The following is a 27412-nucleotide window of genomic DNA, read 5'->3' as shown; positions in this document are numbered from 1 at the left end:
TTCATGGATTCTCAATTTTTGTGGTTGCCAGAGGTTCTAAGAGGATATAGTGTGCATGGTTAGTGAGCAGAGCCAGTTTCATCTCACTTCAGAACCTTCCACTGTGAAAGCAGCTGATTTACCAGACTGGCTAGGTTACCGACACTGTCTACCTCAACAATTGCCAAATAACCATAATGTATATCCACCAATTACTTCAGATCAGTGTGAAAAGAATCCCATCTTCGAAGGATACAATGCACAGGAAACATGTTGGAAATGTTATATGACCATGATAATAATTCTCATTGACTAAAGGTAGTGTTGTCTAGAATGAGAAAATGCAATCCTTTTAGGCTAACTAAGTGAAAGTACTAGGTGTAAAGCTCTGAGTGCATCTGTTACTCTCCTGGACTTGGAACATAATAGATGTTCTGAACCAGAAATGAGAGTGGAATTTCTAGAGGAACTCCATTGATGCTGACATCACTGATTGTTCTCATTGATGCAACTTCTTATTCATTACATCAGCAGACAAGTGTTGAATATATATATGACAAGAGCTAGCTTTGCTCGTCCTTCCCATCTAGCTAGGGGAGAGAGTCCTCTGAACCCTCTTGTGTTCATGAGAAGCATGATGATGACAAGCATGAGAAAATAATGATAAATAAAAATTAATGCCTGTTCAGTTTATAAAAACTTATAAAATACAGTTTATAAAACTGTATTAACTTATAATATACAGTTTATAAAATCAGTATATTGAAATGTTTTCAGAGCAAACAGTTTGGTCAATACAGGACCTGAAACTTTGAGTGAACTGAAGAATAGGGGTTTTAAAATAGTTGGCCTCCATCTTAAAAATAATAGTTAAGCAGGTTACTTGTCTTTCGTGTGGGTAAAAATGTATTTTGTTTGGTTCTTAGCATTAACCTGATAAACACCATTGGAAGCGACTGTACTTTGTTTTTTATTTATTTTTTTTATTTTAGGTTTTTTAATCAAGTAACCAGAGGTAAGTGCAGTCAGTTGCATCACACATACTGTAACAGTGGCAGTGGCTGTGTTGGTGAACTGCTGTGTCGTACACCATGATGTTCCTTCAAAAAATCCAAAAATGGTTTTTATATATTTATAAGGTAGTATATGCACGTCCAAATCGAGTGAATATTTCATTTAGTGTCATTGGAAATGGGAAAAATTTGCAGTCATTGTTCAACATTTTTTTTACCTTTCTTCACTGCTTTTAAGATCAAATTTTAAAAAATGTAGAAATTGGTTTTTAGATATTCATATGAAAATATGAATATCACACACATCAAAAATCAACTTTATATCTTCTTTTGTTACTGAAAATTAAAAAATAATAAAATTTAATGTTGATCTATTTTAACCATTTAAAATTTCAATTCAGAATTTAAAAAATTCCTTTTCTTACATCTGGATGGATTTTCTTACATCTTCCTTATGGATATATCCACATCCATACCAGATATAAAAAAACTATCAGCTACAGTAGGAATGGTTTTACTGACCCAACCTTGTGTCACAATCTTTTGTCTATACCTGCTCCAAGCATATATTAATATATATGTGTTTTTGTAGTTAATGGTATTGTTTTTGTGGTTGCAGAAAATTATATTATACTTCCATAACTTATCTGATACTTTAAAAATTGTAACTTAAACCCTGGCTTAACAATTACTTGTCTCATTTTTAACTACTTTTAAAGAGTAAATGCTATTGAAATATGTTTTTTTTAAGAAAGGTTGCAGCCCTCTGTGGTAGAATTGTAGCATCTCTGCATTTCATCTAGACATTCTGGGTTTGAGTCTCGATCAGGCATGACATATTTCCATGCTTTCATGGCTGCTGCTTCAAAATGCCAGCCAGAATAAAGCAAAATATAAAGGAGTTAATTACTCTTGGGCTTCCTCTCAAGTCAATTATTGGAATTCAATACATCTATCTCTGTTTCGAGGAAATAAATTGTAGGTATTTAAATTGTCAAAAAAAGGTGGGATAGTTTGGAAAGTTTTGGAATTTACTACTTTGAATAGTTTTAGTTATGAATAATATACTTCTATATTAGCTGTTTTATGAAGCTGTGGGAACCTGGTTCATATATGAAGAAAGGTTGAACATCCTATTTTGTTTTCTCAGGTAAATACAAGATAAAATCCAGTTTCTGTGTTCACTCATTATCATTGTACTAGGTAGATTCTGTTTCTAGTGGTCAAAAATTCCTAAGATGTTCTTCTGTTAATCTCAGTGACAGCGCAATCATTCAAATCTATTGAACATAAAAAAACTAAATTCCACTTCAGGTTGTTTGTTTTCAGACAATTAACTAAATATCATTAATGTTTACACTACTTGTTTCTTAGTTGTGTTGATATCATCATACTTCCTTGTCCAAGGATAAGGTAGGAAATGATTTCTTTCCCACACCAAAATGAAATTATTTATGATGATATAGTAGCTTAGACTTATTGAAATTTAAAAAACAAAATTATATTAGGGCAGAAACTGATGAGGCCATTAGTTTCAAAAACTTTTATTATGACCTCTCTTTTACCTACTAGGTATTCAGTACTTTAAGATTCAGAAAGGATGTAATATTAATTTTCATTATGTTCTAGTGAGCACTTATTAGATAAAATCCATTATACAATATTCCAGTCATATATTATTACATATTATAACTAGAACTTACATATACATAATGTTCTACAGTGACAGTAATTTCTGTATTATGAACTAGTTAAAGAAAAATGATATAATTCAATAGATAATACAAATTAAATATAATTATATTCAATCTATTTTAATAAGTTTTAAGGGTACTGTTTTTATCCCTTTATCATAATTACTATTCTAACGCAAACAAAACGTAGTTAAAATAAACAGGTGTTTTGCTTTACAGTGGTTTTTCCAGTAAGATATTATAGGTTTTAAAGTGATCAGTACAGGCTATTGAGAGGAATCTGTTATGTTCACATCGGCTTGTGAACGTACGGCCTTTTCATCCATGTTGTTTATCAATGTAATTTTATTGTAATGTTAAGAATAAGAAGAACATATACTGTGGATAAGTTGCATAAGACATTTAATAGTTGAAATTTATCATTGGTTTACTCATGTGAAAATATAATAAACAAAATTTAATTTAACAAAAGGTATCAGCTGAGAGTCAGCTGTTCAGTGCAATAAACTCGTAGTTGAGATACTTACATCCGTATGTGAGCAGGTTAGTGTGGCTGCTGTGGTGTGTTATCTTGATGTGTTTGGTTGAGTGTTTTTAGTGAAAACAGTGAAAATAATTGTTTGTGTTGAATGTGTTATTATATTTAAACAATTTCTTCTTTCGACATGGCTGATAGTGATTGGAAAAAGAGAGTAGGAATAGAAATAAACTATAGCTCAGAAGATGATGAAAGGTACGCATAGATCGGTTAAGTTTAGTTTTTATTTACTGTTGCTTTAAAAACCGGCTCTGATTTTTAAAACAATATAATGATGATTAAGCACAATTTATTACTATTCTAGTTGACGATTATCTTGATTTTTATGAAGAAAATTGCAATATAAATTTCAAAAGTTTTATCATATTTCATGTATTCAATGAAGTGCAAGTTTATAGTTTTCTAAACTAACGTAATTTTCTTTTATGTATTACAGTTTTGGAAAAAATTATCAGTATGTTTCTTATGAAACATAATGGTTGAATCGTAGTTTGTTTATTTTGTTGTTTCATATATTTATTTTTAGGTTTGTCGGTCAGTGTTGATATCACGGTCCTTTTGAAAGACCAGAGTGCCAAAACCATGGCACTCTTTCAAACTTTTATTTGTCAGGCATATATTAAAATTTGACAACAGTTTTTGTCATTTGTTTTGTGAAGGCTCAGTTAAAATAAAGTTTTATAGGATTAAATTAAAGCAGACTGCCAGTTGTAAACTTAATTGCAATGTCACTAAGTATGTTTAATGTAAATGAATATAACAAATTTTGTCACTTGTGCACTTTAGGTGGTACTGCAATGGTTTATGTATTAGCCTGTTGACCAATAAATTGCAAATTTTGGGTTGTTGTTGCATAACCACTGTATTACCATTTTTATAACCATTTATATTTATTTATTTTATAAATATAATTTAACCAAACTTAACCTACGCATTAATGTGTTGACTAAACATATTAATGTTTTGAACATTTAAATAATAAATTCAGTAATTATTTATTATTTAATTAATCAAAATACTGTTAATTAGTCAAGGTTAGTGAGCGAAGTGAGCATAGGTTAAGTTTGGTTAATTTATATCTATAATTATAAGAGCAAACTTTTTTAACGTGGGTTATTTAAATCAAGTTTTTTATTATTGTTTTGACCAATTTGTTAGTAATTTTCAAAAACTTGAAAAAAATTTCAAACTGTGGTACAACCTAAAGTGCACAAGTGCCCAAATTTTTTCATTTTTACCAAATAGCAATTTTAAAATGTTGTTTATGGATAGATTGGATTTTGTTGTATTTTTGAGGTTATAATCTGATTCATTGCAGTGGCTATCATTCTAATTTATAAATTAAAACAACAAAACAAAAAGTATATGTTTTAATTAATTACAAGGAAAATATAATGATGCTTTGAAAACTTTGTGATTATTTTTATTCATATAAATTTGAGAATAAGAAAATGCTCAAATTTTTTTTTTGCATGGTTTCCTCGTTTTTCAATTTATTACACTAACTGTTTAACATAGCTCTTTTGTTGAATTTATATTTTTACAAAATTTTTTGCATACCTCTTTGTTTGAGAAGTTGCCTTTCATCCAGAAGATCTAAGGTATAAATCCTAGTCAGGCATGACATTTTCTTATGTTAAAAAATTATCATATTTGCATGGTTTGATCAGTATTGTGCAAAAAAATAAATAACAAATTAATCGTGTAATTTTAATATCATAGGAAATAATTGTGTTTAATCTTGATTATGTTACTGTATGTTTTTTTAACAGTTTGATTTTTAACGTATGAAGCATTTGAATCAGAAAGTTCTGCTTTTAAAGTTTGTTTGAATGCAAAAAAGTATGTTTTTTTATTGAAAAATCAAAGCATATTCTCTTCTATTGGTTGAAAGTATTGCATAACACCATATTTCATCTCTTGTGATTTATTTAAATTCAAATGTTTATTAGAGGATTACCAAAAAACTTATTTATTTATTCTTTTTCTAATTCTGTTTCCATGTTGTCTTCTGAAAACTGTATTTTAGAAATGAGTTTTTAATGGCCAAAATTAAGTAAATGGTTTTCTTTTTGATATAATTTGCCGTTTGATACTTATTACATTGTACGTCCAGTAGAGGCAATATCATTTTGGCAATTTTCAATTCATCTAGTTAATTAGAATATTAGATACTTTTGGATTACTATGTTGGTTTACTGAACAAACTAAAGTAATTTATGAGAAAGCCCTAATTACTTGGGATTAAAATTGTATACAATCTAATCTCCCAAATGATATTAGAACCATTGAAAACTTTAAAACATTAAAAAAAGTAACAACATTTGGTGTTTTTATTGTGATCATACAATACATTTTTGTATTGTATGAACAATAACTTGACAGGAACACTTAAAAAAGTGTCACACTTGTTTAACCTCCCAGGATATTATTAAAATGTTATCTGAATGCTTATGATAATTCTGTTTGTTTTTATTATCTTTATTTGTCATTCCTATTATTTTTTTGCATGTTTTATCTGTTGTAAATTACCTTCCTAAAATAATTTGTGTATCATTTTGGTTATTCTACCATAATTATAATAGAAAATTATGTATTATTTGATTCTAAATAAATAAAATAATATATTATTACACATGTTTGAAGGGTTGTATGGAACATTTTAATTTATTATACATAAAATTGTATATTATTAATAATTATTATATGATACATTACAATCTGTAGGTAGAAAGTAAATATGAAATAAGTATTAGTGATTAGAAATGTACAATAAACTAATCAGAAATTTTAAATTTGGTCAGTTTCACAATTTTAATAAAGAAATTTTGCTTTTTTTGTGTTCATGGTTATAAATGTTGATACGCATAAGTATTATTTATGTTCTGCTAGAGAGACTTATAAAGAGTCTTACAGCTGTTTTTACTGTTACATATATATTTCTAAATTATGTGTTGTTAATCATTAGGTTTTGTTTAATTAAATTTTTTTCCAAAAATTAAAGAAGTAAATATGTCAGTTAAGATTGATTTATGTTACATTATAACATGTTATTTTTTTATTTAGTTGTGTTATTAGACTGTAAATTGCTATTAATAGTAAACATTTATAGAGTAGAACAGCTTTAAGATAGTTTAAATGAAGTGTCTACATTAATAAAAAAATATTAAAAAAATTGTGCATGAGATAATTATGTATTGTTTTTCTGAAAATAACAATAAATATTGTATAACAAAACATAAAATTGATTGATTCATGTGGTATTCTAGTTATTTTTAATTTGAGGTGCGCAGCTGTATCTATTGTTTGTGTAAGGAGTGTACCCATAGCTTGTTACATTCTGGGTTTGCAGGATCTGTTGTTAATTAGAACCCAACAAGATAGTGGATACAATATCAGTGTGGCTGGACACAAAATCAGTAATCAGCTACTGTTAAAATATAACTGTTTCATCCTGGCCCCAATCTGTTAACCAATAAGAAAAGGCTAGCACTAGCCATCTGTGCTAATCTAACTCATGATAATTAAATTAGAAATGTCACTGTATGAAATAAATTACGTAAATAAATCTGTGGTGGTTTATTTATCACATGAAGATATCAAACTTGTGTCATCAAATTAGTTTAGTTCACCAAACCACTGATTTCTCAGTTTTTTTTTGCCGATCATTACTTATATCAATGAATGTTTATTTGTGGTTAAATGTTGCTTCTTAAAATCTGTTATATTTGAACTAGGTAGTATTTTACCATAGAACTTGATTTAATTTTTTAGTTCTCACTAGACTATTAATTAGTTATTAGAGTATTAGTTAATTAGACTATTAATTAGTTCTTACTAGACTATTAATTTTATAGTTAGTAATTTGTGCAAAAAAAATCATAACAAAATATTTATTTTAAGATGACCAGACCAAATTTTAATGTTTGCTTTTACTTCTCACAACAGAATATTTTTAGCTGCTTGTGTGTAATTTTTATCTGTGTTTGATAGTATTTTTATCTTCTAATATTTTTGGTTGAAGCACGAATTATTGATGTATTTTGTTGAAACTTTTTTTTAACCATTATTATAAAATTTAGTATGGCTAGTCTTAAACGTAATCATTTTAATGTTACATAATAATTATGAATTGTTAATTCTAAAAGGTAATACATTTTTCAACAGGCCAAACTGTTTTATAGGAAGAGTGAAAAATAAATTGAGTAAAATTTTTGTAATCTTTTACTACATAAATTTGCAAAAGTTATTAGTTTTGTAATCAGTTGTATCATAATCATAGTTTATTTACTTAATTTTTTACTGTAAGAGTTATAAAAATTTCTGATGTATGCAAGGAGGATTTTATAAAATCCATGTCTTAACTCCAATTATTGTTGAATTTGTTTTAAAACTTATAGCTTGTTTTTTTGTTAGTAACTGACATTACAGTTGTTACTCATGTGTGTGATGTGCATGACAAGAGGAAAATATTGGCATCAGTTTAAAAAATTACTACTAGGACTTTTTTTTTCTTTATAAAATCACCACGTAAGCTTGAAACTTGTGCGTGGGGTATGGAAAAGGAATTTTTTAGTGTGTGAAAAATGCTGTGCCTGACCGGGATTTGAACCTGGGTCCTCCAGATGGAAGGGAGAGATGCTACCACTCCGCCACGGAGTTTGGCACTTCCCCCCCTATATCTTAATTTAAATTTTTTAAATTTTCTCAAATTTTAAAATAGAAAGAATCTTATGAAATAAAACATGCGTTTAAGTGTATATTTATTTATTTACGTATGCCAGGTTACAGAGCAACAGCAGAGTGATATGATGTTGACAGTACTCTGCGGAGATATCAAGACATCTGCAAACAGTCTGGCATGTAATTGTAAATGTACCGTTAAATGTTTAGTCTTGAAGAGACTCATGCTGACCACTCCTGAGACATGCGGTCAATTGAAACCCTACCACCAAAGAACATCAATACCCACAATCTAGCATTCACATCCATATAAAAGCAACTGCTTTTTCAAAGACTCGAACCATAGAACTCTCAGCTTCAAAAATCAGCCGATTTTGCGATTATGAGTTTAACCGCTACACTAACTCACCAGGTTACATTTTGCTATTTAAAAATTGAAGTTTATTTAAATTTTGTGTGTAGTTTCTGGATTAAGAATTTATAAAATTTTAGAAAAAACTTCAGAGGATGGGTCAATTTTAATGAAGGTTTTATATTTGAAAAGCTATGGCCTTTTGAAGTTTTACTAGATTATGTTCTTTAACAGAAAATAATATTCCATTCACCATTAATAAATCCCAGAGATTTTAAAGAAGTGTAGGCAAAGTCAAATAACTTTAAGACTAAGGTGCAGTTAATTGTAAAAATCTTACGGTTATCACCAGAATACACTATTGCCAATGACACCTGTTTCTGTGAAAAAATATTTCAGTTAACATGAAACAGTTTTTAAATTGACTACAATATACTTTATATTGAGGTGAAAGTTATATAAACTTTATCAGAACCTGAGCTAGCTTTTTCTTTAAATCAAGCTTCTTCATGGATTGCTGTTGGTAATCCTATCCTAACTGCTCGTATGTTGCATATGGTGCTGTCTAATTGGGTTTGGAAAGATCTTTGTTTTTAATTGTGTATTTGTACAGTTTATATGATATGAAGAGTTCACTTAGAATGTTGTTTTGTTTATATATATTTTTCTTGAGTGTATTTAGTTTTCATCCTTTGGTGTATACACGTAGGGTTTTTTGTGTTGTTATTGATGTTTTTGGAGATAATGAATTGTTTCAAAAGTGGGTTTGCAAAGTATCAGTTTAATGATGAAGAGTTTTTATGTATTTCATAGACTTCGAACTGTGATGAGTTTAGATCTTGGATAAATCAAATTTGGTTTGATTGTTTGTGCCTGATAAAATATGTATTTTGTTTTATTAGTGTTTTATTTATGAATAATTTTCTTTTTAATTTTTACTTTTTAATGTTTTAATTATATTTAATTTATTATTAATTTTTTTAAGAGTAGTTGTAAATGGAAGGATTATGAATTTCATTTTATTGCGTCAAGTTCATCCTGGAATTGAATTGTTATTTGACTTTGTAGTATGGTTTTGAATGCTGAAAGTTTATGTCAAATTGGTCACAAGAATCTGTGAAGGAATGTAGTTTGTAAGAATGTGATCGATTAGAAGTTGTAATAGGTTTTCTGTCAATTTTGATTGCATGTCTGATTAATTTGGACGATTGTGAAATCCATAAAATTTATGTTATCATCTACCAAATAAGAATATTTGGTCAATACAGATTGAGGTTAAGATTGCTGTTAAATGTTGTGAAATTTTATGGCATGTTTGAGAGTTTGTTTACAGTGCATGATTTCCTATTGTATAGAAGATTTGTGTCATCTGTATATCTAGAAGAAATTATTTTATTTGTATTTTTGTCATATTTTTTGTGAGTTTCTGTTTTTCAGCTAGATATATCCACATATGAATCCATGCATAGTCTGTTATCTTAATGTAGAATTTATTTTAGTAATTATGTTTCACATCAGAAACAGATTGTCTTCAAACAGATTGGCTCAGATTGTCTTTTATTACTTTAATGATAATTTTTCAGCCATGTTGTTTATGTTTGTATTGTTATAATAATAATTGCTCAAGTTTTTCAGTGGAATTCTCTGAGGAAAAGCCTGCTCAGACTAGCATGAGGTTTATATAATTTTCACCTTCACCTATTTATATCTATTTAAAAGTGATTTTATATGTTTTAATATAGTTCGTTATGGATACAAAAATTCAAACTTTTGATTTCTTTAATCAAATAGAAGGAATTAAAAGTATTAATTAATATTGCCAATCTTTGTGGCAGAATGTAGCATCTCTACCTTCATTGCAAAGTTCTGGGTTCGAGTTGGTCAAGCATGGCGCTTTTTAACACTACAAAAAATTAATTTCATTATCTTCATTCACAGCTGTTAATAGGTTGTCAGCTCAAATAAAATGGAATGTAAAGGAGATAATTGCTGTTTGGCTTCACTCTCGAAGTCATATATAAATATTCAACAAATCTGTTCATCGTTCAAAGGGAACAGATAGTAAATGACTAATTGTGTAAAAAAATTGTTACTATTAATAATCTTTTGTGGGTATCATTTTAAAAATTATAATTTCAAAGATGTTATTGTTAAACGTGTTACTATCCACATAAATAATAAAATCTGTAATTAACATATGCTGGCAATTTTAAATAATTTACTAGATCAAAACAAAAGAAAATATGTTATAAGATTTTCGCACAATCTATTTTCTTTTGTTATGGTGGATTTTGTAATCAAGTAATGGCCTCATCCATCAATTGATTAATTGAATATTTACTTCATATTAAAATTAAAGATGTTTTTCCCCTACATTTAAGAGTTGATTGTTTTAATTGCTTGGAAAGAAATTTTAAAAAATAAATAGGAGGATGAATGAAATATAGATGGGATTTTATTTTTAATAAAAAATTTATTTATTGAAAAATAAAAGGCAAATATAATTTATTTTTCCCGCTTTAGAAATACATTTTTCCCATCGGGAAGGAAGGTTTTTTATCGTGGCATCGTAGAATGAAGCCGGTTGCGTCAAGAGCCAATTGCGCACGGATCCCTACACGCCCTGGTCATCTTCAAATCGTTGCCCTCCTAGAGCTTCATTAAGCGGCTCATACAAATGAAAGGCGATAGGTCTGGGCTGTAGGGAGGATGATCAAATTGGGTTCAGCGCATTTCTTGTAGTTTTGAGTCCGTTAGAGCTGCAGTACGGGGCCTGGCGTTGTCGTGGAGGAGGATGGCCTCTCGAATCGGTTGGTCTCGTTTTTTTGCGGCGATATGCAGCCGCCTCGTTCAACAGCTCGCATTAGTAAGCAGCATTGATTGTGTGTCGCTCATGGAAAAAATCAATGAGCAAAATGCCTCGCCGGTCAAAAAAAAAAAACAGTTGAAAGAACCTTGCCAGCTGACAGTCGAGTCTTGGCTTTCACTTGGGTTGCCTCCCCTTTCCACCACCACTCTATACTGACTTGTTTTGACTGGGGAGTGTAGTGGTGGACCCACGTTTCGTCGCAGGTGACGATCCAACTCAAAAATGCATCACCTTCCGCAAATCTTACTGTAAGCCTCTGGTGGACCTCCAAACATCTCAACTTCTGATCTGCGATCATAAGGCGAGGGACCCATCTGACACACACTTTACGGAACTGTAGTTCGTTTGTGATGGTCGCTTGACAGCTCCCATAACTTATTACAACCTGTTCAACAATTTCGGATACTCTCACCCGTCGATCGTCTTCATGAATGTCTCGAACCACGCGAATGTTTTCGTCTGTAATGCTGGACGATGATCTTCTTCCTAATTTTTCACTCGTTCTCGTCCTTCCTTGAACTCTTTATGCCAGGCAAATACACGACTCTTTGACAATGTTTGGTCCCCAAAGCTTGAACTCCTTCACAAGCAAGAAATGTTATAATTATGCGTTGCATGGTGGAGGGGTGCACTTGTTGCTCCCACATCTTGAGGGTTACTGACGGATTGGTTGTTAGTGTGGAATGGCCAGCACTCCCCATTCCTATTGACCCCATCCATGCATACTAGAAGTGCGGTCCCATTCCTACCAACCGTAGACGCTCAGGAACAAAAATTCCATTTATATTTGATTTTTCCTTTTACAGATTAAGGAAATTATATATTTCATAATAAATGTACTAATACTTAAATGAAAATGGCTTGAAATTTGCTTGAGAAGTTGTTGAAAATTCAGTTTGAAAATAACTAAGAATAGAAAAAGATAAATAAGTGACAGAAATGGGAATAAAGGAATTAAATAGAAAGTTAGACTTACTTAATGTATCAGAATTTGCTACTTTAAGAATAAAGTTAAAAACTATGGAAGGAATAAGATATAGATCAAAAGCAGATTGGTACAAGCAAGGAGAGCTTTTAAGAAGAAAGGAAATCTAAGAATTTTAAAGCATGTTCTTTAAAATATTTTTGTCGATTACAACACTTAATGTTGACAATAGAAAAAAAGTAGAAAGGAAAGAATAGAGGCCTTTCAGATGTGATGTTACACAAGGTTGTGAAAATTAAATGTATCAATAAAAAACATGAAATGAAGTGGTCTTAGATAAGTAAGCTGAAGGCAGGAAAGAAATTTAACTAAATCTTGTAAGGATTTTAACTAGATCAGTGTTTATCAAGGTTTGGCAAATTTGGTGGTAGAGGGATGTGTAGGGCATAAGAACTGTAGAGTTGCACAAGAATTGAAGTATATGATATAGATAATTGGGATGTAGGATGTTAAAAGTATGTTGAAATTAAAAGATAAACACAGAACAGACAGGAATAATTTTTTTTTAGAATCTAGTAACTGTATGTACTTACATACTTTTTTATATGGTGTTATTCTAATGTATATCCCTAGCTATATTCAGTAATAATGTAGAATTACATTAGTTTGATGTGTCATTTGTAGAATTGTTTAATTGTGGTGTGTAACTTACTTATGCTTTTGTTTATCTTCTTTATATTTGTATATTAAAAAAAAAACCAAGTTCTCTATCTGCGTATAATTTGATAAGATTATACACATCTGTGTTTTTATATCTATCACATGCATACAGAAGTGTTTTGTTACTGATTTAATTTTTTTTTTTATTTGTAATTTTTTTTTTTCATCTTTATGACTGCGTAGTAGTAGTAATTTTCTATACATTTCAATCTGTGTGCCCTTTCTGGCGTTGAAAATGTTGATGATGTGAGTTTTTTATTGCAAGTGTGTTTTATTCTTGATTTTTTTTAAAAATTTTATCTTGTCTATTGTGTCTTCTGGTTAAGGTCAATTTCCTTCAGATCTTCTCTTATTTCTCTCATCCATTCGCATCCTGTCTTAGTGTTTTCGAGTCAAGATTGTATTATACCAGCTGTTTCAGAAATCTCGAATCTTGCATCCTTATAATGTGTCCAAAGAATCCTAGTCTCCTCTTACACATGGTATCAGTGATGGATTCTAACTTTTTGTACATGACTATGTTGGGCATGATGCACCGCTGTTTGTCTTTGTGGTACTTTTTGATGATGCAGGTTCTTCCAATTCTTTTTTTGATTTTCTGGAGTCTGTTGGTCTTTAATTGTTTGTTTAGATGAAAGAGTGTTTCTGTTGCATACGAATACATTTTCTGGCTTTATGACTGTGTTGTGACGTATTTTTGAATTTATGGATTGACTTTTTTACTGTAGGTGTACCAAGTTAATTTTTGTGCTTTAGCTTCTTATTCTATTGATTTCAGTGTGTTTTTATGGGTTTCCTTAGGGTTAGGGGGATTTCTTTTCTTAGTTTTCCTAGATTTTGAAAGGTTGTTTCTGATTTTTGGGACTGGTGTAATAGTCATGCTTGGTGTCTCTTTCCCGCTGTTTTTTCGCATTTGCTGTTCCACCATTGATGCTTTTTGTGGGGTTTTATTGGGGGTCAAATCTTCTATGATTTATTTAAGGTTGTTGACTATACCTGTTTTATAAATCTGTAAAAAAAAGGATTTGTACAATTTTTCATTTTATTATAAATTTTTGTCACAAAAAAGTTATTATGTAATAAAGATATCCCTCACAATCTGTTATTATTGGAAGGAATCCCTGAAAAATTTTAGACTAATATTTAAAAAATTAAAGGCTATAAAGAATGAAAATGAAATGTCAGTTGGGAAAGCATATATTTATTACATAAATCAGTTGTCTTAAGTTATTCACATAAGTTATAAAATGCTAGTTGGATTGATCATTTGGCAGGATAACAATATACTTATTAGTGGCCTCCTCTATGAATCATGAGACCTTGCCGTTGGTGAGGGGGCTTGAGTGCTCAGGGATACAGAGTAGCTGGACCGAAGGTGCAACCATATCGGAGAGGTATCTGTTGAGAGCCAGACTAAGGAATGATTCCTGAAAGAGGGCAGCAGCTCTTTCAGTAGTTGTTAGGGGCGTGAGTCACAATGACTTAAACGGCCGTATCAACATCACTCAGTCCTCTGAGTACTGCGCAGCTGAAAGCAATGGAAAACTACAGCTGCTTTTTTTCCAAGAAAATGTGGCTCTCTGCATTTTCACATAGCAACAATGGAGGCGCCTTCCTTGGTAAAATATTCCGGAGGTAAAATAGTCCCCCGTTCGGATCTCCGGGTGGGGACTACTAAGGAAGGGGTCACCAGAAAATTAAAAAATAACATTCTACGAGTCGGAGCGTGGAATGTTAGAAGCTTAAAAAAGGTTGGTAGGCTAGAAAATTTAAAAAGGGAAATGGATAGGGTGAATGTGGATATAGTAGGAATTAGTGAGGTTCGGTGGGAAGAGGAAGGCGACTTTTGGTCAGGTGATTTTAGAGTAATTAACTCAGCCTCAAATAATGGGCAGGCAGGAGTAGGTTTCGTGATGAACAAGAAGATAGGGAGGAGAGTGGAGTATTTCAAAACGCATAGCGATAGAATCATTGTAATAAGGATAAAATCAAAACCTAAACCGACAACGATTGTTAACGTTTATATGCCTACAAGCGCCCATGATGATGATGAGGTAGAGTGTGTATACGAAGAGATTGATGAAGCAATTAAACACGTAAAGGGAGATGAAAATTTAATAATAGTTGGAGATTGGAATGCAAGCATTGGAAAAGGCAAGGAAGGAAATATAGTGGGTGAATACGGGCTGGGCAAAAGGAATGAAAGAGGGGACCGACTTATAGAATTTTGCACGAAGTATAATTTAGTAATTGCAAACACCCAATTTAAAAATCATAATAGAAGAATATACACTTGGAAAAAGCCAGGCGATACTGGAAGGTATCAGATAGATTATATCATGGTTAAGCAAAGATTTAGAAATCAACTCGTTGACTGCAAAACTTACCCTGGAGCAGACATTGATAGCGACCATAATTTGGTGATAATGAAATGTAGATTGGGGTTTAAAAACCTGAAGAAAAGTTGTCAGATGAATCGGTGGAATTTAGAGAAGCTTGAGGAAGAGGAGGTAAAGAAGATTTTTGAGGAGGACATCGCAAGAGGTCTGAGTAAAAAAGATATGGTAGAAAATGTAGAAGAAGAATGGGAGAATGTTAAAAAGGAAATTCTTAAATCAGCTGAAGCAAACTTAGGCGGAATAAAGAGAACTGGTAGAAAACCTTGGGTTTCAGACGATATATTGCAGCTGATGGATGAACGTAGAAAATATAAGAATGCTAATGATGAAGAAAGTAAAAGGAACTATCGGCAATTAAGAAATGCTATAAATAGGAAATGCAAACTGGCGAAAGAAGAGTGGATTAAAGAAAAGTGTTCAGAAGTGGAAAGAGAAATGAACATTGGTAAAATTGACGGAGCATACAGGAAAGTTAAGGAAAATTTTGGGGTACATAAATTAAAATCTAATAATGTGTTAAACAAAGATGGTACACCAATATATAATACGAAAGGTAAAGTCGATAGATGGGTGGAATATATTGAAGAGTTATACGGAGGAAATGAATTAGAAAATGGTGTTATAGAGGAAGAAGAGGAAGTTGAGGAGGATGAAATGGGAGAAACAATACTGAGATCTGAATTTAAGAGAGCATTAAAAGATTTAAATGGCAGAAAGGCTCCTGGAATAGACGGAATACCTGTAGAATTACTGCGCAGTGCAGGTGAGGAAGCGATTGATAGATTATACAAACTGGTGTGTAATATTTATGAAAAAGGGGAATTTCCGTCAGACTTCAAAAAAAGTGTTATAGTTATGATACCAAAGAAAGCAGGGGCAGATAAATGTGAAGAATACAGAACAATTAGTTTAACTAGTCATGCATCAAAAATCTTAACTAGAATTTTATACAGAAGAATTGAGAGGAGAGTGGAAGAAGTGTTAGGAGAAGACCAATTTGGTTTCAGGAAAAGTATAGGGACAAGGGAAGCAATTTTAGGCCTCAGATTAATAGTAGAAGGAAGATTAAAGAAAAACAAACCAACATACTTGGCGTTTATAGACCTAGAAAAGGCTTTCGATAACGTAGATTGGAATAAAATGTTCAGCATTTTAAAAAAATTAGGGTTCAAATACAGAAATAGAAGAACAATTGCTAACATGTACAGGAACCAAACAGCAACAATAACAATTGAAGAACATAAGAAAGAAGCCCTAATAAGAAAGGGAGTCCGACAAGGATGTTCCCTATCTCCGTTACTTTTTAATCTTTACATGGAACTAGCAGTTAATGATATTAAAGAACAATTTAGATTCGGAGTAACAGTACAAGGTGAAAAGATAAAGATGCTACGATTTGCTGATGATATAGTAATTCTAGCCGAGAGTAAAAAGGATTTAGAAGAAACAATGAATGGCATAGATGAAGTCCTACGCAAGAACTATCGCATGAAAATAAACAAGAACAAAACAAAAGTAATGAAATGTAGTAGAAATAACAAAGATGGACCACTGAATGTGAAAATAGGAGGAGAAAAGATTATGGAGGTAGAAGAATTTTGTTATTTGGGAAGTAAAATTACTAAAGATGGACGAAGCAGGAGCGATATAAAATGCCGAATAGCACAAGCTAAACGAGCCTTCAGTAAGAAATATAATTTGTTTACATCAAAAATGAATTTAAATGTCAGGAAAAGATTTTTGAAAGTGTATGTTTGGAGTGTCGCTTTATATGGAAGTGAAACTTGGACAATCGGAGTATCTGAGAAGAAAAGATTAGAAGCTTTTGAAATGTGGTGCTATAGGAGAATGTTAAAAATCAGATGGGTGGATAAAGTGACAAATGAAGAGGTATTGCGGCAAATAGATGAAGAAAGAAGCATTTGGAAGAATATAGTTAAAAGAAGAGACAGACTTATAGGCCACATACTAAGGCATCCTGGAATAGTCGCTTTAATATTGGAAGGACAGGTAGAAGGGAAAAATTGTGTAGGCAGGCCACGTTTGGAGTATGTAAAACAAATTGTTGGGGATGTAGGATGTAGAGGGTATACTGAAATGAAACGACTAGCACTAGATAGGGAATCTTGGAGAGCTGCATCAAACCAGTCAAATGACTGAAGACAAAAAAAAAAAAAAAAAAAAAAAATTAGTGGCATCATTTGTCTAGTGATCTTAATTAATGTTTAAAAAAAAATGATTTTATAGTTTTGTGTTACTCAAGTACTCATTCATTACTACCATCATAAGACTTCTAAATTTAACAAAACCAATCCTTAGTTACTATAGTCTTTAATTAAGATAATTGTATCCTTGAGATTCTATGGTGTCCTGGTTGATGTTTCTTATAAGAATTTTGTGTTGGTCCTTTAGATCAGTTATTATTTTTAGCTTACCAGTCTGCATGAGTGAATTTACACTGTGTGCGGAAATGTAGGTGATTTGCTACAGTTTGGTTTTGGATTTTATATTTTTCTTGTTTATGTGTGTGCCATTCCAATGTTTCCAATCACATGTTATCTTCTAAGTGGCAGCCCACTGTATCCGAGTGCTGCATTCTCTGAACTTTGATGTTATTTGATTCAGCCAGTGGAGTATTCGTTAAAACACAGTTGACTGTCAAGGGGTCACCTGTGGTGGGGCTAGGTTCCAAGTTAAAACTTCCAGGTATGATCTAGTGAGGTATGATTTGATGATGATAGATGAAGTTAAGTTTGTTTTGATTCAGTTCAACGGACAGATTTCTCTTATTTGTTCCGGATGTATCCAGGCACACCTCATGGAAGCTTGATCTGACTTTTGTTAAAGTTTTTATTTTGAAGAAAAGTTAAAAAGTCTGATCTTATAAACATTATGTCCTTAATGTACTTTATTGATAACAATGGTAATTATTTGAAATGAATAATGTAAAATAGTTAAATTTTAGAAAAAAAAGATTTATATCATTTACATTTTAGAAATTGGTATTTAAATGCTTATATAGTTCTCCATCTTTAAACTTGGGATTTGATTTTTAAAAATGTCTTGTCACGTATTATGTACTCATTTGTTAATTTATTCACAGTAACTGCTTTGAACAGTTTGATGTCTGTGATTTAAATATTGTTTAAATATACATATTAAAGTATTTTGTTTTTTAATCATAAAACTTTGTATTTATTTTATTGTTCACTGCATGCCTTTAAATCGATAATATTGTACAATTTTTATTAATTTTTAAAACTGTATGTATATGTTCTGTTAATAAATTTGATTTGTTTAATTTGTGTTAGTAGTTCGTAAGGTGATAAAAAATACTTATTTTTAAGATAATCAAATTTTCTATATTGCAGAGGTATATTTACTTGCTTATGATTTCAACACAGCTAGTAGCAATCGCTTGTATCATTACTGTATTCAGCGGCTAAAATAATTCACATTTTTAAAATCTTTAGGAAATAAACCTATTGCTGTCATTAAAAGTGGTCTTGGCTGTTGTGTTATCAGATTAAAATGATCTCTCTTGTATGCACACTGTATGGTTTGTTCGTAAAAATCGGTCAGTCATTATTTTTGAGAATTCCCATTTATCAGCAAGTAATTTGGTCTTAGTTATTTTCTTTATATTTTGTTTAAAAAAGTTACAAAGTAATTATTCAAAATTATATATAGATTTACTTATTTAGATCTTATTGTGAATTAGTAATGTGTTAAGAAATTGTGGGGAAAATTTTTTTTTGTCTTCAGTCATTTGACTGTTTGATGCAGCTGTAGAAGATTCCCTATCTAGTACCAGTCGTTTCATTTCAGTGTACCTCCTACATATTACGTCCGTAACATTTGTTTTACATATTCCAATCATTGTCTACTTTTTTTTAACCTCTGGGATCACCGTTAAGTATTGCTTCAGAGGATAAGATGATGACAAGTAGCGTGTGAAAATGCCATGCCGAACCGTAATCCGTAATTCGAACTCGGGACCTCCGGATGAAAGGCTGAGACGCGATCACTTGCACCACGGAGGCCGGCAAACGTTGTCTACCTGCACACTTTTTCGCATCTGCATGTCCCTCCAAAATTAAAGCGACTATTCCAGGATCCTCAATATGTGGCCTATCAGTCTGTCTCTTCTTTTAACTATATTTTTCCAAATGCTTCGCTCTTCATAAATTTGCAGCAATACCTTTTCATTTATTACTATATCCACCCATCTACTCCCGTTAAAGCCCATCAGGGCTGGGAACGGGGGGGGGATGGTTTGGTGACCGGAAGCGTCACAAGGTCACAGGTGTCTAAGGGTGTCTTCCCCTACGGTGTTGGGATGTACCCACCCACCTGATTTTTAACATTCTATAGCACCACATTTCAAAAGCTTCTATTCTTTTCTTCTCAGGTACTCCTACCGTCCCAAGTTTCACTTCCATTTAAAGGTACACTCGAAACATATGCTTTCAGAAATGTTTTCTTGACGTTTAAATTAATTTTTGATGTAACCAAATTATATTTTTGACTGAAAGCTCGTTTTGCCTGTGCTATTCAGCATTTTATATCGCTCCTTCTTCATGTGTCTTTAGTAATTCTACTTCCCAAATAACAAAATTCTTCTTTCTCCATAATCTTTTCTCTTTTTATTTTTATATTCAGTGGTCCATCTACATTATTTCTACTACATTTCATTACTTTTGTTTCGTTCTTGTTTATTTTCATGCGGTAGTTCCTGTGTAGGACTTCATCCATGCCATTCTTTGTTTCTAATAACATTTTTTCTCTCGGCAAGAGAGTAAAAATATAATAAAGCTAATTTGGCAAGAGAATAAATGTTTTTTATCATCAGCAAATCATAACATCTTTATCTTTTTACCTTGCACTGTTACTCTGGATCTAAATTGCTCTTTAATATCATTAACTGGCAGTTCTATCTAAAGATTAAAAAGTGACAGGAAGAGGGAACATCCTTATCGGAGTTCCTTTTTTATTACAGCTTCTTTCTTATGTTCTTCTATTATTACTATTGCAGTTTGGTTCCTGTAAATGCTAGCAATTGTTCTTCTATCTCTATACTTGAACCCTAAATTTTTTTAAATGTTTAACATTTTATTCCAGTTTGTTATTAAAAACCGTTTCCTGTGGCGCGAATGGTAGCGTTTTGGCTTTTCATCTGGAAGTCCCGGGTTCGAATCCCGGTCTGGCATGGCATTTTTCATACGCAAAAAAATTCCACTTTCATATCTCAAGCACAAGCTTCAAGCTTATATGGTGATATCATAAAAAAAAATGCCTTTTCTAACTCTATAAATGCCAATTATGTTGGTTTGTTTTTCTTTAATGTGAGGAAAATAAAATAGTTAAATATCTTAACTCTAAATTTTCAATATATGTATATATATATAATTATTTTAATCATTTTGTTAATTAGATTGATTCCTGATATATTAAATATAACTTTTTACTACTATCTAATAATTCTTGAAGTTATTATTGTTAATAAATAATAACTAATATTACAGTAACCACTTATTGCAGTAATCATTTCATGAGTAAACATCAAGCAAAAGTAATAATAATTAAAACATATTTTATCAGTAATCTAAAAACGTTTATGGAAATAATCTGCAAAGGATAATATGTGTTTATTAACAACAGTGTTTAAACTTAATCGACCCAGTTTTAATAATTATGTTGCATATACATGTATTTCTGAGATGAATTACTGCTCCATTAATGTTTTTTAATGTTGTATCTTTTTTAGTTGATGTAATTACATAAATTATTGGTATATTTAGGTTGAATATGCTTTATTGTTATCGACCCGTACAGATTAATAGAGAAAATAAGGGAAAATAGTTTAATGTTGATTCATATAGAATTTCTAAGATTGTTGTTGCCACATTAAAGTTAAAAGTAACTTGCATACAATTGCACAATTGCAGTACTATGCAAATAATTCCATCGCATAACATTTTTTTAATGTTTTACTAATTGTTTAACTCAAAAACATTTGAATTTAAAAGAAATGTTACAAAAAGCAGTATTGTGAACAAAAACGTGATTTACAGAGTAGTTTTGCATAAATTATTTTTAATTTTACGAAGGCCGATCGGAAAGTAACTTCCGTTTGACTATAAATAAAAAACCTATACAGATAAAAATATTTTATTATATACAACTTAAAACTACAGCTTTTAACTATTTTTAAACATAGTCTCCACTTAAATTCAAGCATTTACGGTAGCGTTTCTCTAATTTACAAATACCTTCTTCATAAATTTCAGCCGCCTGGATTCCTACCCAACCTTTCGTGGCATTTTAAAATTTGTCTACGTCATCGAAGTGCTGCGACGCAAGCCATTTCTTTACACGAGTAAAGAGATGAAAATCACTCGGCGCCAAGTCCGAACTTTAAGGGGGATGATCAAAAATGTCCCGTTGGAATTGATTCAGAAGTGCTTGATTTCTTCGAGTACTGTGAGGACGAACTTAGTTATACAACAACATCGGATCACAGCATACCGCGTCGTTTGTTCTGGATGGCGTGCTTAATTTTCATCAAAGTTTCGCAGTAGACTTGCGTCAAATGGCTTGCATCGCAGCACTATGATGACGAAGACGAATTTTGAAATAACATGAAAGACTGGCTAGGTGTCTAGGCGGCTGAATTATACGAAGAACGTATTTGTAAATTAGTGAAACGCTATGATAAATGCTTGAATTTAAATGGCGACTATGTTTAAAAATAGTTAAAAGCTGTAGTTTTAAGTTGTATTTATAAAAATATTTTTATATTTTCAGTGTTTTAATTGTAGCCTTCTTTTTCCTGTTATAGCCTGCGGTAACTACCGTTCAGATAATACTTCAGAGGATGATTGAGGATATGTATGAATGTAAACGAAGAAGAGTAGTATTGTACAGTCTCACTTCGACCATTCCTGAGATGTGTGGTTAATTGAAACCCAACCACCCAAAGAACACCGGTATCCACGATCTAGTATTCAAATCCGTGTAAAAATAACCGATTTTACTAGGACTTGAACGCTGGAACTCTCGACTTCCAAATCAACTGATTTGGGAAGACGCGTTCACCACTAGAACAGCCCGGTGGGTTTGTTTTAATTGTAGCCAAACGGAGGTTACTTTCCGAACCGCCCTCGTAATTAACTCGTTAGTTTTAAAGTAATTAACCTTTTCATTTTAGTAGTTTATATAACCTTTACCCCTAGGCATAACGTATAAATTACCATTTTACAGAATCCTAGTCGTTTTCTCAACTAATTATGAAAACGATTTATACTATTTCTGGAGTATATTTGTAATATTTTGCAAGGGAAAGTATTGTAACTAGTAAATTTAAAATTCCAAAAAATAAAAAGAGGATATGATTGTGTTATTTATTGGTGTTTATATTGCTTAATATCTTTAGAAGAGACGGACATATATTGTAATGTTGATTCATGTATACAAGGCATCGGGGCTATTTAATTTTTATTAAAATCAGACAATAAGTTGGGTTGTTCCCTGTAATGTAACTACTACCTTGAGAATAGACCTATTACACAACTTATGTAAATAAAAAATTCCAAAATATGTAGTTAAAAGTTTGTATTAACTATACTACTACACTGGTTTTTGTGGTGATGAATACAAATATAACCTTAATTTCTACATCATGTACTGTATTTTAATCAATCTGCCAAGTGATTTTGATTGTATATAAGAAAGTTTTGCAAGTTAAATGGAGCTTTAGCGTAATTAAAAATATGTTTTTTTTTTTTTTAAGTTGGTGATTTTAGCAAATTTATTATTTAAAATAATGTACAATGTTTACCTTAATTTGAAGCTTTATGATGTTTTTTCATTTGCTTCTGTAGGTCATTTGTTATTTTATCTCTTGTGTAATGTATCTTGATTTTCACGATATAACATTCAACAACAGTCAGTCATATTGACATTCCACCAATTCTGGTACCTTTCTCAATGTCTTTAATGACTTTGTAATCTCTAAAAATCCAATTGTATGTGTGTGTGTAAAAGGTGAATTTTTATGCTTGCAGAACATCCCGATATTTTGAATTTTTTAGACATTATTTTCAACTGTATTTTTGCAGCTAAGGTTTTGATGTTTCCTAAAAATTTTACATTAACATCTTTTTTAAAAGCGAGCCAAGCATCTTTTTCAGTGTGGTTCATTGTGGACCGAACGTTTTCATCTGTCATAACCTTTTATATATCTGGCTCAACAAATATATCTTCTTTAAGTTTAGTCTGACTTTTTATATGTCTTCATGAAGCATAGTTACTTAAAACTGTTTTCTTTATAACGGTTTAACAAATTGCCTCATGGGCAGAGTTTTATTCACAGTGGTGGCAGAAGTTTTTTTTTTTTTTTTGAGTTGAGAGGGCATTCATTCAAAATATTCTTGTTTCCTCCTGTCTCAAGAGATTTTCTTGCAGGCCAGTGTTTTGTATCCGGTGTTGACATCTTGTTTAGCTGTTTCATTCAAATAAGGTGTGCGAGTACTTAATATATCAAACATGCTGACCTTGAAGTGCAGTTAATATTTTAAGGTTTCCACAAACCATCCAATATTTATGTTTTAAGTACAGTTTTAAGAAAATGCAATTTTCTTTTAGGTTTACTGAACGATCTACAACAATAGAAGCATACTTTTTCCATTATGTAGAAAAACAGTTTTTAGACTTATAGGAGAATCAATAAAACTTCTCCATTCATCTACTTTGAACTCAGTGGCAAACGTGTAATTCAAATCAAACTGTTATAAAAAGTAGGAAGTAAATTCTTGTTCTCTTTTTCTGTACAAGTAAATAGATGCTCCTGCTGCCAATAACTTCTTTAATTTTGAACCCAACAATTCAGCAGAGTTTTTGGTTATCTTGTTCATCAGTATTTGAATAAGAAAGTTCTTTTAATATTTAGGGAGGAAGAGGAATTGAAATATTTGAACCGTGTGGGACAGGTCATAGTGCTGATAGATGGTTTGAATATAAAATAAGTTTTTTATTTTTGAAATTGTAGATATTAACATCATAAGAGCAAAAATAACAGTCATCAGACTGATTTTTTGCTCCCTCCAGTTTTACGACACCAAATTTTAAGGATTTCTTTTCACTTTTGGACCATATTCTCCGATCCTCCACTCAAATAAAACTATATGAGTAGCCCCTGATCTATCTAAATCTCCAAATTAACTTCAAGTATGCATTGCAAGCTAATAAAATCTGTCATTTATATTTTTTTATGCAAACTCATCACAAAATGATCTCTATGTTTTTTCTGCGCAAACTCACCGCAGTTGTACTATGCAAGATTTAAATATTGGAAGTTTTATAACAATAGTTCTTAATTTTGGAGGATTATAAGAAAATCCAACAAAGAAAGGATGAATACGATGATATAAAAGTGATTCAGGAGGAAAGGGGATTAATTTGGGAATTGATTCTAGAGCTTGAAATAAAGGAAAAAGGCCATACAAACATACTTCCGAAAACGGTTTCGGACGTTTTACGGCTAGCAAAACATTTCATCCGAATTTCAGTCTCCCCTTGAAATGAGGTCATACTGAAATTTTTATTGCGTTATGTAACGGGTAAACTTGATTTTTTCTTGTGTTTTTTGACCTGAAAAATCCGATAAAACAAGTTTCAGAACTGTATTTCCTATAATTTTCATGATATCTAACTTAAAAGAGAAAAATTCGGTGGCGAAAAACATATTTTTCTAAGTTTTATGTACAATAACTTTGTTGTATTACTAAAATACGTAAATTTGAATACAGAATCTTGTAGAAAATTTCATTCGGGAAAAAATTGGTAAAAAATACAAAAACTTTGTAACAGAAAAATTGTATGAATTTAAAAAATTAAAAACAGCTGTTTTTAGTACAATTAGACTTTTGGAAAATTAAAATACTTTTAATTTTTGACATGGATGCAGTTCTTAACTCGTTTCCTTACGTTTTTTGTAGTACCTAATGATTCTTAGCGGTCCTTGATGAGGGCAGCAGCATTGTGAATGCAAGGGATCTGTTCATCATTTGTTCCTGCTTTTTGCTTATATACCTTGCAATTCATCCTTCTCCCGTAAAGAGTAATCTGAAGGAGTAAGGTCCGGTGATCTAGCCGGCCAATTTCCCCGCCCTCTACATCCAATCTGTTTACCAGTAAATGGATCATCTAAGAATTGCCTTACTTCATTCGTAAAATGTGTTTTTGTTCCATCAAGTTGATAGTACATTTCAGTTCGTTTAGCCGATGAGAAATTTTCAAGCATTGTAAGAAATTCATTGTTTAAATATAGCAGGTAATTTTTCCCCATGATAAGTTGTTCTAGTACGAAAGGATCTGTTAATTGGTTGTCGATCATCCGTCACCAAACTTTCACTGAAATTGTTGCTAGAAATTTTATTCATCTACAGGATGTGGGTTTCCATGGGTTGTTTATGGGTAAAAGTAGCTTCGTCCGAAAATAGTTTGAATGGAATTAAGCGGTAATTATTGTTAATCCGTTGACAAACTGCTATCATCTGGCACGGTTGAACTTTCCGAGCACGATAAGGACGCAGACCACGAGCATGTAATGCCCTCCATATATATTTGGTGGAACTTTGAGACGTGTAGAAATTCTTTGCGTACTCTTAGGACTAAGCTGTACCGCTTGAAGAATGTTTTCTTTTCATCACCGTGTACCGGTTGATGTGCAGATGAAATATGAGCGCAGGGAAGTTGTACCATTCTCACGGAGATTATTAAAAAAACATTATAAAATATTTACGGTTTGGAATTACTTGTATCAAACACAACTGTACGTAATTTTTACAACTTTAAAACATTCTGAAAAGTTTTTTTTTAATAATAAAAGTTAATTTTTTTTTCTCATAGACTTTATTACACTAGTTTTCTCAGAATTAAATTCTTTACAAGTTTGATAATAACATGTATAGATTTATTAGACATTTAACAAATTTATTTACTTGAAACCGAAAAAGAAAAACGTGTGTTTCGTCACCGAATTTTTCTGTTTTACGTTGGATATTATGAAAACTACGGGAGATACACTTCGGGACTTATTTTATTCGATTTATCAGGTCAAAAAATATTAGAAGCAATCAAGTTTTTTCCGTATATAACTCCTTAAAAATTTCACTATCACTTCATTTCATCGGGGGAACTGAAATCGGGGCGAAATGTTTTGCTAGTTATAGCTCGATAACAAAGCATTTTCGAACATTACAGCGTAAGTTTGAACTATGTACCGTGTTTGAACGTTTTCTTTATTTCAAGCTCAAAAATCAGTTCCCAAATTATTTTCCTTTTCTGCAATCACTCTGAATATATGTTGATCGCTTTTATAATTAATTTTTTAATTACAATTTGCCAGGTTTTTGCAATAGAAAGTAGCAATGGAAATGTAACTATACTGACAGAGTAACTTTAGTATGGACATCGTATAAAAAAAAACTGACTTGTGAAAAACCTGTAATTATATGATTTTTTTAAATAACTATTTACTTTCCTGGTATCTTGGTATCCTGGTATCATTGCTTTAGAGTTACTGTAAACAGCCAACGATTCATGAACCCAAGGATTTCCCCCCCAAAAAAAGGGGGTTAATGTTCGTACTATGTATGTAGGCGTATCAGAATTTTAATAATTTTTGACTGGATAAATCCATTTTTATGTAATTCTGTACAGAGACTCGTATATTTATGGGGCAATTTGTAGGTAAACGTTTGGGATAAATACCTCCAGGGGGTGGGCTAGATAGCTTTTTGGGGTCTATTTTCTCAGACGTTTGCAAACGTACGCCCAATTTATATTAAGCTCTTAACATTTTTAAAAATGTTTTGTCCTAAAATTCTCTCCCTTCACCAAAAGTAGAAAAAAATCGATCTTTTTATTTATTGCATATTTTTTAACTGATTTTTTATTTCTTCCTAGACATAGTAGTAGTGCAAGTGGCGCTCCCAAAAATAGTTAGGGGGAATATTGTGGTTGGAGGAACCGATCAGAGCTTTAATATTATTTACTATTTAATAGTATTAAATTAAATTTCATCATAATTCACCCCGTTCAAAAAATAAATTTTAATTAACCTTTTATTTGTTACGTTTTTCAGCGGGGGGGGGGGGTTAGATTCTTCCATTTAAACGTAGATAAATTTAAAAAAAAATATTTATTGGCAGGTGATTTTGGGAGTGGGGGAGCAGA

At 31.4% G+C, this 27412-nt stretch overlaps 1 protein-coding gene across 2 annotated transcripts in view; it reads left to right on the top strand.

Annotated features, from left to right (window-relative positions):
* The first annotated feature begins 3208 nt into the window (after positions 1-3208).
* The window catches only part of Mekk1 (mitogen-activated protein kinase kinase kinase 4), a 150603-nt gene continuing 126399 nt past the window's right edge, over positions 3209-27412 (top strand). The window contains exon 1 of one of the 2 annotated variants that reach the window (XM_075359507.1): positions 3209-3419. In XM_075359507.1, coding sequence (XP_075215622.1) covers positions 3352-3419 — 68 coding nt within the window. In that variant the 5' untranslated portion in view covers positions 3209-3351. The remainder of the gene's footprint in view (positions 3420-27412) is intronic. The other variant, XM_075359506.1, reaches the window with a different exon arrangement.

This window comes from Lycorma delicatula, chromosome 3 (genome assembly GCF_047948215.1).
Source record: "Lycorma delicatula isolate Av1 chromosome 3, ASM4794821v1, whole genome shotgun sequence".
NCBI classification, from domain to species: Eukaryota; Metazoa; Arthropoda; class Insecta; order Hemiptera; family Fulgoridae; genus Lycorma; species Lycorma delicatula.
Note: the sequence above shows the minus strand (reverse complement) of the source record. Positions and strands in the feature narration are given on the sequence as shown.